The sequence below is a fragment of the Podarcis raffonei genome, chromosome 9 (genome assembly GCF_027172205.1).
Source record: "Podarcis raffonei isolate rPodRaf1 chromosome 9, rPodRaf1.pri, whole genome shotgun sequence".
In the NCBI taxonomy this organism is placed as follows: Eukaryota; Metazoa; Chordata; class Lepidosauria; order Squamata; family Lacertidae; genus Podarcis; species Podarcis raffonei.
In genome coordinates this window covers 35,765,772-35,779,353 of record NC_070610.1, presented here as the reverse complement: position 1 = coordinate 35,779,353, position 13,582 = coordinate 35,765,772, and the positions used below count along the sequence as shown (strand labels likewise).

Here is a 13,582-nt window from a genome sequence, read left to right as displayed (position 1 = left end):
AAGGACTCCACTTTGTTAGTTTCCTTTAACTATATGCTTTCCCCCTTCTCATTTCCTTGTTTCGTTCCTTCACAGTCCCTGCAAAGATATTCAGCTTCTACAAGCATGCCAAACATTGGAGAAATAATACTTATAGAAAAATAAGGCAGTTTTCTTGTTTAACAGTAAGCAATTTGTTTTGCGTTGCTTTTTGGAGCTTAATTTTTCTCTGCCTCTGTGCAAATTTTGAGATTATTTCAATTTCTCTTAAAAAAAGAACCATTCATTGGGTATAAATTTCATTTTACTGATATTTGTATCCAAGGTAGACTTTTTCTTCAATATGATGAAATCATTATTTACAAAAATGTCCATTTTACATGGTTTGGGGGTGGGGGTGGGGGGCAGCCAACTATAAAAAGTGTGTGTTTTGAATACCACCTATTAGCAAAACCTCTGTGGTCAAAGTCACATTTTGTGGTGGAAGCACCCACTCCTGCATCACAGCTGATGGGCACAAGTGCCTGGCCTCCTGTTGGCAGCCTGCTCTTCTCCACTGAAAGTCTGCCTTCTTGCATCTGGCTCTTCAAATCTTTAAGTGAATGTATGTCCCCCCCCCAAAAAAAAACAGATTACCACATTAAAATGATCTTACTGGCAACATATTCCCCATGCTTCACATTTTCTCTAAAAACGAGTTCTTACAGCGTCCTTTGGGTTTCTTTAATGTCATTTTCATTTTTAAAAATCGCCCAAGCATCTATGCTATTGGAAATTGAAGGATACCATCCAACTGTATCAGATTCTTCACCTCTACAGGGAATATTCTCTGTGCACAAACAGCTCTGAAGTACCTAATGGTATGCACATAGCAGACCTAGACTGATTTAATAAAGCATGAGCAGCTTGGCACAGGAACTACCTCCTACAGATATTAATAGAATCAGACAGAGATGGAGAAGCTCATCAGCTAGGTCATCTCCATTTACCTTATAGCCATATTACGATTTATTTCTGCTTGTAATTCATCTTACATAGCCTAACTAGATGGGGGGGGGAAGGCTTTTTATTGTTTGGTTTAATGAATACAGATTAACAAAACATATATTATTTGACTATTAGCCTTAAGTAATCACAAGTCTTTCATGCACACATACACACACACTGGGTTTCAGATGTTTGCTAAGAAAATATTTATTAGGAATGGAAATTTAACAGAGAAAAACACATAACATTCACTGGACTTTAAATATAGACACTAAATTTTTTCACAGAATCTCTTTTAAGGAAAAACACAAAATGAATGTAAAGGTTTTTTGTTCATACACTGGATTACACACAAGCGAAAAAACCCTAACCCAACTCCCACAACTTTATAAAGGTCACAAGGCATAGAAAACTGCATTTTTTGTCATTGTTGTACTGTTGTGTAACAAGCCCTTAAAAACAAAAAGTGATTTCTTTTATTAAAAAGTCATTAGAAAATGTATTATATCTAACAACACTATCATATTAATTTATATTTTGATAGACTTTACATAATAAAACCCTATGAATAGAGGTACCTGTGTCACACAGATATTCTACCTTATGGAGAAGAGAAAAATTATCTGTAGTAGTCTTTTTAATATATAAAACACTAATTTGTGAAAATAAGGTTTGACACATTAGTGTCAAGTTATGCTGAACTAAAGTTCATTTCATTAGCTTGTATATCACATGAATATTCAAGTAACTAATTTTTCTAAATTCCACAAGAATTGAGTTGTACAGTGTCTTGTATGGGTGTTAATTTAAAAATGATTTCAGTTCCAACAATATAATTTATATGAAGACTATCATGAAACTACTTGATATTGCAAGAAAATCCTTCAGCTAATAATTTCCTCCCCATGTGTAAAGTAAAAAATCAGTTGTGTTTTGTATCAGAAAATCATTAGCCTACCATCAGCTAGAGTATATTTTTCTCCTTTATATTGCATATATCTCCCTTAATTATATTGTGCTGCAAGTTCAGTTCTGGAAAGGAATAAGAACTTTCCAAGTCCACCAATTCTGAAAGTAGGGGAAAAGGTGCCAGCTGCCTGCTTTTATTCATAACTAACTTCTTAGCAGCTATATCATGGGCAGACAGCGCATCTCCAGCAAGACAATCTGCACTAACTAAAATTTTGCCTATTGCTAAGGAAGCAGGACCCTACCAGAATAAAGGGTGGTAACAGTTAGTTAAATCTCATGTAGGAATAGGTTCAGCTGAGCATGGCATAATGAGATTGCTGCAGTCAAACAATCGTATAAAAGGCAACCTTGTATGTATAGAATGGATCACCAGTGCCAAATGGCTTTTAAAAGCCCTGGAAATAGTAGAGGTTTTTTTGTACAGGATCCATTTAGGGTTAGCAACTGACAGTTCCCAGGCACCAAAGATATGGTCTGTCAGTTGCTAACTTGCCTCTCTTTAATTCCACATTTCTTGCTACTGTTGAGAGATATCAGAGGCCAAGACTAATGTACCTAAGGGTGACAAATCTCTCCAATGTCACCCTTTTGGCTTTCCCAGCTGGGTAGCTGTTTCAGAAGCCAAGAAACAGTTTAAGGGAACTAGAAGACTGTGCAAGTGACAAAAAGGTCATTTCTAATCTGTCATCCACTCCCTTAGCTTCCCCAGTCACTTTAGTTAGAATGGAGAGGAAGAGGGAAGATTAATAGTTGGACATGGAAAGACTAGTCGTTGGGCTGAGTATATTTAGACCCCTCTCACTCCCTTGAAAAGGTGGCTGTTACAAAAAGAAAAAAGCTCCAAGAACTTCATATTTTATCTGAAAGTGAATGTATAACCAGAATCACAAATAAAGCTAGAATACAATCTTCTATTTATCTCCCCTGCGACTTCGAAGTTGTTGTTTTTCTGTCCCCATGCTTCACTGTGGTGGCTAGAAAAAAGGAGTGAGATAGGAATGTGCACCCTCATTTCTGCCCCAGCCCCCATGGTTATAAATAAGTTAATTTCTAATGTCTGATGAATAACAGTGAAAAGGCAGCAAGGGGGGAAACTGAGAGGGAGTATGTTCTTGCTGCAATGTGGCACAGAACAAGCTCCCCATATCTCCTACATTTCTAAATATTAATGGCTGGAATGATGTGGATATTTGGACTCTAGAGTACTCTTTACCTAACTAGGACTCACTCACTCACTAGTCTTGGTCAGTGGCTTCCGTGATGCAGACAGCTGGTTGATTTAACATCTCCAAGTGGGCACTTCAAAAAAACCCACAACAGGAGACTGGAATGCAATCTATAAATCATGCAGTGTTTTATATGCCTGTGATAATTTGGTAATACATGCAAGACAATGAGTAGTTAAGACATATGAAAGTAGCAATAGTTACAAAATTAGCAAAATTTTCACAGTGTTCTTACAGCCTTTACTTTAAAAACACAAGTGTATCACTTACCACCACTATTGCTCAAACATTGTAAAATTGTCTCTCAGCCATGCAAATCACTTTGAAAAGGTAAAATAAGTAAATGACATTTCTTGGCATATTTAGACAGTGAATGCAACTTGAATTTAAATTTCGAATTCTACCAGTTCTTGCAGCTAATTACTATTTCTCATTGTTCTGCAGTTAACATCTCTTAATCTCATTTATATTCTGTGAGTGCCAAAGAACTAGCCAGATCCACAAAGCAGTATCTTGACAGATGTCCCAAACTCTTGAATAAGCAGAAGCTAGAGAAAGTTGATTTCCTATTTCCTGGCATTTTCACCATTTTTTATTCTCACTCTGTGAACGTTAACTCTGTTGTAGTTACAGCTTTGCCTTTCAGAAATATTACACTGTCTGGAGAATTTAGGCTTGTCCATTGACAGATAGTTTCTCACCCAAAATAAGAAAAGCTCACGGTACCATTTTATCCCAGTTTGCAGCTTCAATTTGACACCACATCACCATCATTACAGCCAACATTACCCCATAAAACAAACTCACTTCACTGTCACGCACAGTGGGAGAAAGCAATCTGTCAGAAACTATGCCTTTGTATCTAAGGAGATAATCCAGCTTCTCCTTTTCTCATTTCATAAATTAATAAGTTGTTAATCGTAATCACAAAGATTAAGCTATTAAACAGAATTCAAGTTTAGAAAATTAAGAATAAATTAGTTACAGCCTTGTAAACAATTGCTCTTTTGTGTTACATATTTGGAAGATATCTTCCTGTGTAGTGTGAGATCAGACATTACAAGGCACACATTACACTTAAAAATTCAAAATAATAATAAAAAAACACCCAGCAAGTCTCTCATCATATTTTTTTATGGCAAAATTGTGCTGTGGGATACTGGAAAACATAAATATAAATTTGTTTATATTACAGACATTTAAAAAGTCTTCAATGGCTGCACTATCTCTTGTAAAATATTTGTGCTATTTTATAGTGCTGTGCGATTTGAAATATTTGAAACAAATCTCAGATATTCTCCACAAAGCTGCCAGGGAAAAGGCCAGTTTTTCCATTTCGCTGCAATGTGCCTTTGAACCAACCATCTTCACGTTTTTTGTGTACGAAAACAACATCTCCTTCTTTAAGTTCAAGCTCAGCTTCACTCTGAGGAGGATACGATACCACAACTCTATATCTGCAGAGCAAGAAGATAAAAGTTCAGGTTTTTATTACAGAGACTGCCATTGTTTGCAAACAAAAAACAACTTAACACTTGCCAGATACAACTTGCAACAGGAAGCTGCCTTGAACTGTTCACATCCTTTCAAAAATAAGTGCATTTTCTAAACACAAAATGCGTTAACATGGCAATGTCAAGTAAATACATACAAGCCAGCTCCACTGAATTCTCTGGGAAGATGTTAAGTGTTAGGATGTTTTAAAGACAATTTTTAAAAGTTGACATGTGGTTATTATACAATTTTGTTTAGCTAAACAAATTAAACTATAGTAAAGTTTCAAATTCAGTACCTGTGAAATTGAAATGCATATTTATAGCAGAACAGTGGCATACATGATGAAATAATGCTAAAGGAGTTCTCCATAACTGGTAAAAATGTGGTCATATAAATACACTGATTATAATTAGGGCCAGAAATACAGCAAGGGAAGCAAAACCTCTCTCAAATCACTTTCAGCCCTCCAACTATTCTGTCTCAAATTCAAGTAAACATGCATTGAAATATGCAGGAGGTCTTAAAACAGTGCATTATCATTGGGTACACAGGTTTGTGCACTGATTTTGACCTGGGCGTGCTGATTTTAAAAACCCCAACAATACTCAGATGAAAGGTTATTCACAGGCAAACTTCTCACTGGGATTAAAACATAAGTGTTAAGCTATTTCACATGAACATCCAAGGAGGAAGGCTTTGTGTTATTCAGAATCAGGTTCAATTATAGAGCTCCAGAGAAAACATAAATGGCAATATTAACTATGGTTCAAATATATGCCTTAGTTGCCATATGCATGGAAGTAACTGTTCTACAATCTTGCTTAGGTGAAAGCTCAACCGGGAAATTATACATATGCATTAAAACCCCAAATACAAAAGCAGCCAAAATGTAATAACAGCATGAAAAGTGCAGCAGCTTGTAACCTTTTTGTCATTTTTGCATTAAATATATTTTCCCATAAATATTTGTTCTGATTCCGGCAAATACATAATTGCAAGTGCCACTGCAGTTTTTGTTTTTAAGAGGATACATACATTTTTATTAGGGACAGAGAACATGTTATGAGTTTGAATACATAATCTAAAATTAGTCTGTCCCCCCGATTGTATAAATGGCTTATTATGTTGCCTGACTTCTGTTTATTAGCTCCAACCCAACTGAGTAGAAGGGCTAGAGACAGGGTCTATAAATTCTGGTTCACCTTGGTAGTGAATTTTTAATCTACTAAACAGCAGTGAAATCCAATCTCTCTATAGTACTGCAACAATATTGTATGCATTATTTTTTCTTTAAAGTTTCATCAGATTGAAGGAAATTGTAAAACAACAACAGCAAAGACACAATTAAGGCCTTAACTAGGTTAATTGAACACATGATTTTTTTTTTTAACTTTTAAAATGCAATCTAATGCAATATAATTCAGAAATAAGTACGAGGAGAGGCCATAACTCAGCAGTTGAGCACATGCTTTGTGTGCAAAAGGTCTTTGCTTTAAAAAAAAGAAAAAAGGATCAGGTTAACAGCTATTGTCAAAGGCTATTTGCCCTGCACAATTGCTCTCAGAGAACTCTTTGAGTGGCAGCCGGTGTGGCAGGATTGAAGACTGTAGTACTGCCCAGAGAGCCATGTTTCTTGCTTAATAGTTCAGCAAAGCCCTATGGCTGCAACACACCCTGAGGGATGGGCTGGTGCCGTCGTTATACATCTTTGGGCACCAGGTGAAAACTTCTATCTTCAACCAGGCTGTTGGCCTATACCCTTTTAAATGTCCTCCTTGGAGGGAGGGAGGCGGTTATCGATTTGTGAGGGTATTTTGTTCTTGTTTTTTTTTTATTATTATTATTATTATTATTATTATTAATAATAATAATAATAATTTATAATAATAACAATAATTTATTTATACCCCGCCCTCCCCAGCCAAGGCCGGGCTCAGAGCGGCTTACAAGCAATAATAAAAACAAGTTGAATGATTACAACTTAAAAGCAAAATTAAAATACAACATTAAAATATTGAAACATTAAAATATTAAAATGTAGCCTCATCGCAGGAGGAGAAGGAAAGAAAAAAAGAAAGAGAGGGAGGGAATCAAATTGGCTCCAAGCCAAAGGCCAGGCGGAACAACTCTGTCTTACGGGCCCTGCGGAAAGAAATCAGATCCTGCAGGGCCCTGGTCTCATGAGGCAGAGCGTTCCACCAGGCCGGAGCCAGAATTGAAAAGGCCCTGGCTCTGGTTGAAGCCAATCTAACTTCCTTAGGGCCCGGGACCACTAGGGTGTTGCTATTTATGGGCTGTGAGGCTCTCCGTGGGGCATACCGGGAGAGGCGGTCCCGTAGGTACGAGGGTCCTAGGCCGTGAAGGGCTTTAAAGGTCAAAAGCAGCACCTTAAATCTCGCCCTGTACTCTACCGGGAGTCAGTGCAGTTTGAAAAGCACTGGGTGAATATGCTCCCATGGCAGAGACCCCATGAGGAGCCTCGCTGCAGCATTCTGCACCCTCTGGAGTTTCTGGGTCAGCTTCAAGGGCAGCCCCGTGTAGAGCGAATTACAGTAGTCAAGCCTGGAGATGACCGTCGCATGGATCACTGTGGCCAGGTCGGGGTGGGAAAGGTAAGGGACCAACTGCTTGATGCGGTGAAGGTGGGAAAATGTCGCCTTGGCTGTTGCTGTAACTTGCGCCTCCATGGAAAGGGAGGAGTCAAGGATTACACCCAACTCTTAACGGAAGGCAATGGCACTAATTGGGCCCCCGCAAGAGAAAGGAGTTGGTCCCTCATCCCCATGACATCCCGACCCAGCCATAGGACCTCTGTCTTCGAAGGATTTAGTTTCAATCGGCTCCCACGAAACCATCCAGCCACAGCTTCCAAGCATCTGGTCAGTGTGTTTGGGGCCGAGTCGGTGTGGCCATCCATCAGCAGATAGAGCTGAGTGTCATCAGAATATTGGTGACAGCCCAGCCCAAAGCTCCGGATAATCTGGGCAAGGGGGCGCATAAAGATGTTAAAAAGCACCGGGGAGAGAATTGCGCCCTGCGGCACTCCACACACCAAGGAGTGGCACGACGACATTTCCCTCCCTAGTGCCACCCTCTGTCCCCGACCAGAGATAAAAGAGCACAGCCAGTTACGGGCTATGCCCTGTATCCCCACGTCTGCGAGGCGGTGGTCCAGAAGATCATGATCGACCATGTCAAAGGCTGCTGACAATTATTGTGTATTTAGTGTTTTTATCTTGTACATTTATTCTGTGAACCACCCTGAGATTTAATAAATAATAATAATACCACCACCTGCTTACAGTTCAGCTATGTAGAAACCACCTCTCCTTCCACAGAATAATGAAACACTGATATCTATACGTAGTACATTTTTGAGAGCAGAAGAGAGGAAATGGAACATATCTCAGCAGGTCCTGTAAAAATAAATATGCATGCTTCTTTTTTGGCCAGAACATGGGATGCTAGAGAGAATCCAAAACAACCATGCTTTCCACCCAGACCATCCTTGTAACAACGGAGAAGTCTCTAGTCAACAAATTGCTGATCACTGTCATGATCATTTCCTTTCCCTGAGTCCTCACAGCCCTCAGGCAATGTTGCTGTTGCAACTGGGGGTGGTGATGCTCTTTCCTTCTAGGCTAGACTAATTCCCTGCTCTCATGTACAGCACTGACTTTCCTGCTTTCCTCTGACATACTGGAGCTTGACAAAGAGGAGACTGGGCTTCAATATGATTATTAAGCATCATTTCCAGCATCTCTTTTTCAAGTACTAGATATCAAATGAAAATTAATATTGCAAGGTTCTGAGTGCCATTCAACTACAGAACAAGTTCTACTGATCTACACAAGCACCATTCCCTAACTCAGAAAAAGCAAACAGACTCCGTCAACTGAGAAACTACAATATCCCGATACTGAAATAAGAGAAAAATGCTACTATATGAGGAAACAGAAGCAAGGTTGAGAACTCAGGTGCCTGGCCTCCTTAGCATAATTAAAAATATTGATAAGGGAATAACTGTGCTAGAAATCAAGTTTCAACGGATTCAATAGTATTTGAATTTTTCAACAGAGTTCAGTTCTATTAAAAAAGAATGTTAATATACACAGAATTATGAACCAGAAATATTAAGGTTGACTGAACACCTAGTTTTAATATATGAAAGAGACCTACTCAATCAGACTGAAAGGGCTTTAGGAGTGTGTGAGAGGGTACTGACCTGGTAATACTTGCTGAAGAATAGCATACTATTTCGAAAAATAAAGTTCAGGACTGTTTCCATAAGTACAAAACAAGAGTGCTGAGAGATCAAGGCACAGTTTAGTATCCTATTTCCACAGTGGGCAACTAGATGCTTATAGGAAGTCCATGATAGCTCTTTCCTGCATGTGTTCCCTCAGCAACTGCTATTCAGAAACAGAGGGTCCAGCCAACTAGGCTTTTTGGCTGGATCAACTTTCCACATCATTCCTACAACACAACTGTGCAGGAATCTATCGTGGAAAAGCTTTATCGGGTATAAGCCAGAGATGTGGGGCTCTCTTACTGCCACATGCATGCAACTGTAGGTTGTAGCCACTGTCAAACTACTATTACAATTTCATTTCAGAAGCAACAGTACATTTCAAACCCAGGTTGGGTCAACAATGATTTTTTAGTGATCACAGGAACAATATCAGAATTCTATTTATAGCATTTTTACTGATTAGCATTTCTAGGCCCAGTTTGTAGCCGTTGTTACACTTTATTGACTAGAAAATGACTTACCGTTCACACACAACAGGCCTACATTCATTCAGGATTGGAGCTAATGAAGAGCAGGGCTGCCGTGGAGGGGGAGCTATAGGAATACTGGAATCCAAAGAACTTGCTTTCCGATGAGTAACATCTTGCATTGATGTAGAGGTTTCATTGTCCGCAGAGCAGGACTCAGCTCTTCCATGACTAGAAGCCGATGGAACTTCTGGTCCTACAGCACCTTGCAGGGCCAGCTCCGCAGCTGCCTGCTCAACTTCCAGAGTTGGTGATGATGGTGGTGATGCTCGAGGTTTGCGCTTGGTAGATGCTCCTGAAAGTAACTTTAGCAAACCCTTTTTTTCTTTCTGGAAATAAATAAAAACATTTGTTTTGAAGCATGAATATTCACTGTGAAGGAAAGATACCAATTTGCAGGCAACATATGAATCCTAACCATGCCTGCAAGTTCAGGGCTAAGCCCTGTTTGCCAAGGAACAATCAGGAGTGCACTTTAATGTTTCAATGGATCCTTTGCTACTGCATCTTTACCTGTTCCACACCTGATGTCACATATGACATTAGGTGTGGAGTAGGTGGGCACGGTCTTACAAAAGCAGCCTTGCAGGCTATATTAGGACCTCTGCCACACTTTCTTGGGCTCAAGAGCTGGAGGTTCCCCACTGCTGTCCTAACCAGCAATCCAACTGTACAATAAAACTGGTGGTACCTAGGATGTTCAAGTATACCTGAAATGTTATATACAAAATCCAATGAGAGAAGCAACATTAAAGTGTTCAATATTTTTGTTGCTTGCATGTTGAAAATATTCATCTCTGCTCTAAATATCAGAAGGGCCCAGGATACTGGAAGTGAAGTGTGGCACATAACAGAAGCCATGGAACTGTTATATACAAAAATTTCATCCATTTATTCAATAAAATTGTACTTCTGATATTTTAGTAACATCAGGAATTCCATTCCATTACAGTTGTTTTCCCTCCTAAAGGAACAAAAATCTGACCATACTTTACTTCTTACATAAAGAAGCTAAGCCTGGCACTAGCCTAATTTGCTGTCACATCAAATCATAAAAATATATGGTTTAATGTGAATGAACAGCATTCTGGTGTTTGTTGCTCAAAGGTTTCTGGGCAGTCCTCCCCTGCTTTTGCTGTGCTGAAGACAAAGCAAGCTGGAGTTTGTATTGTCATGCCATCTAAACCCATGCTCATAGTTTGTTTCTTTTAAACAAAACACAAGCGGTAAGCCAAGAACAAACCTTTGTTAATACTCATGGTTTGTTTAAAGATTCAGATGACACAAGGCAGATTCCAGCTTGTTTCAGCTATGGTGCAACAGAAACAGGAAAGTTGAAGGAACACTCTAGGAACTTTTGAAATTGTCTACTAGTCTACTGCTCATTCACATTATTTTAAATTATGGTTTAATGTGATACACAAAGCAAGCCACTATCTGGCACTAAAGGTGATTATTCTTATGGCAAGCTTTGGAGTTACACCTAATAAAGAGTCCCCTCTATCTATTGGGTTATCTATTAAAGAAAAACATCCTGAGCGGCAACCAAAATGTCATGCTCACCTTGCCATCTCTATCTGATTTACTGACAGTAGTAATTCCTCCAGCTACTAATGTATTCTCTGGGGAAGCTGGAGCTCCAGGGTGAGCAGTCACAGTTCTCCCATTTGCATCTCCATCCAGAGATGCAGAAGTGCCAGGAGATGCTGTTGTACAAGCTAATGGGAGATTTGTCCGGTTGATATTCACAGCAGTGATGTAAGCAGCAGCATTAGAAAGCTGAGGTTGGAGCTGTTGGGAGGCAACAGAATGGTGTGGAATAATTACAGCAGCAGGAATAAGGCATGCTGAACTTTGAGCCTGAATGGGCGTCACGGTGGCTGTGGGTCTTTCTTGGCTGTGTATTGCAACTGCAATGAGAGGGGGAAACATAGTATCATGAGACTGAAAACAATACAGCATCCACTTGTTGTGTTATTTAAAAACTTCCCTCACACTATTAATTCTACAGTCTCAAGCATTAAAAATGGCATGTGTGGGTATTTCAGTATAGCAACCTAGATCTCCAAACCATCTTTTATGGTATTAAAAATATCTGACCAGTACCTGATGCTATACTGAATACTATTGTACAGAGATAAAATTTATATGTAAATATAAATACTTATGATTCTCAGCAAATAATATTCATAGGCAGATTCTCTCTGACACTGGAGTTGGTCCATAGCCATCATGTACTACATTCCACCCATGACAAGATACATGGGGTCTCAGAGACGTTCATCCTGATCATATTATTACCTAAGCCAAGGAATAAAGCAATGTTTTACCTGTTCTAACTGCATTGCGAGCCTGGTTGACTGTCATTTGGCCAGTCATGTGCATAAGAACCTTGGTCTGTGGACTGGTTTGTATATGTGCAGCAGAGACCACAGCTGTTGGTACTGCACTGGCGTTCATTGTCACACCATTTCCCTGAAGTTTTTGCAATGTTCCTCCAGCAGTGGAAGTATTGACCATAGTCACCACCCTCCCTGTCTGACCAGCAGTAGATACAGGGACTTTTGCTTGGGAGGCACTTGTCACTGCCCTGTTAAAAGTAATGCAAATAGTTTATGCACACCTTATTAAACCAAATAAGGCCTATTCTCCCAATCCCAACAAGCCACCACCACCACAGAAAATCTGGATATCCAAATGGAGTTGCTTCCCCTTTTCTTTGTAAAAAATACTTCAACTGAAAGCCTCACCTTGTGACTGGTGCCACGTAATTGCCAGGGAACACACCAATTTTGCTTGTATGCATGGATGTTCCTTTGAACCAGCCATCCTGACAACGTTCAAACACCAAGAACATCTCTCCTTTCCTCAATTCCAGTTCATCATCTTTTCTAGGAGTATATGGATAAATAGCAATATACCTAGAATACAAAACTGTTTATAATGGTCTGCAGGAAAAACTAGACAAAAAAAACTGTTCCTAAGGAAGTCATTGCTTCCCTTGCAGAGTGACTGCTGCTTGAAAATTGAGCCATGAGGGTTCATTAAAAATGGGAAGTAGCTCCTTAGGTAGTCACACAAATTTCAATCAGAGAAATAGCTGCACATACAAAGAGTTATCCAAAGAATTCTTTCCCTAACTCCTTATCAAATGTCCAAATGTTGGTGACAGTTAAAGAGTAACATGTCAATAGTTGAAAGAACCATTCTTGATTTCATCTGTCTTCCGTCATTTGCATATATCCCTTGAGGGTCAATATAGAAGCCTACTTGTCCATTGGCTGGTCCAAGTTGTAACTAAGCTCCTACCCAGGAGACCTGATTTGGTCAAGAATCATTAACTATGTCCCAGGACTTTTGCCAGTGCAGAGGCCTGGTTCACACATAGTGTTAAACCACAGTTAACATTAACCATAATTACCATATTTTCCCCTCCATAACACGCAGATTTTTTCTCCTAAAAAGTAAGGGGAAATGTCTGTGCGTGTTACTGAGCGAATGTGTGGTCCCTGGAGCCGACTTTCCCGAGTGCAGGGGCAAAAATCATATCGCGCCATCACGGGAGGAGGGAAACCTGAAAAGAGGAAGCTGCTGCTTTCCTGCATTCTGACTCAGGGTCTTACTGCCCACCCCGTTCTGTTTCGGTTGCTGTTTGCTCAAACGGAACAAAGAGCAGGAAATCCCCTCCCCTCCCCTCCTGGCAAGCAGAGGGGAAAGGAAAGGATAGCGTCCTTCCTTCTAATTCCTCTCCGTGCTCCGGTGCTGCTGCTGCTGCGTCCAGGGAAGCATTCCAGGCAGCCGGAAAACATGCAGGTCGGGGAGAGAGAGAGAGAGAGAGAGGAGAGAGAGGGAGAGAGGGCTAGCTTGGGTGGGTGGGTGGGACTTTTGCCTTCCTTTCCTCCCTCCCGTTAAACCCCTCTCCTGCATTCTTAGCCAGCTGCTTCTCCGCACACCCCTCTCGTACTCCTTGTCCCTTCTATGTTTTTCCTTCCCTCCCCACTTAAAAGGTGGTTACAAAGCACGGATCCACATGGATCCTCAGGATCTTTGCATTGGGTCACCCCAAATTCACCATCAGATCACATAGCATGTCCATGGCTACAGCCTGCACCAAAAAAATCATGCACCCACTGTTGCCTGGG

The 13,582-nt window shown here is 40.1% G+C and overlaps 1 protein-coding gene across 2 annotated transcripts in view; it reads right to left on the bottom strand.

Moving 5' to 3' along the window:
• Positions 1-1,148: 1,148 nt before the first annotated feature.
• Positions 1,149-13,582, bottom strand: part of SH3RF1 (SH3 domain containing ring finger 1) — a 44,807-nt gene continuing 32,373 nt past the window's right edge. For both annotated transcript variants that reach the window (XM_053402870.1, XM_053402871.1), the window contains exons 8-12: positions 12,191-12,361; positions 11,771-12,030; positions 11,004-11,350; positions 9,435-9,769; positions 1,149-4,621 (exon numbers count right to left, since the gene is read on the bottom strand). In XM_053402870.1, coding sequence (XP_053258845.1) covers positions 4,453-4,621; positions 9,435-9,769; positions 11,004-11,350; positions 11,771-12,030; positions 12,191-12,361 — 1,282 coding nt within the window. In that variant the 3' untranslated portion in view covers positions 1,149-4,452. The remainder of the gene's footprint in view (positions 4,622-9,434; positions 9,770-11,003; positions 11,351-11,770; positions 12,031-12,190; positions 12,362-13,582) is intronic.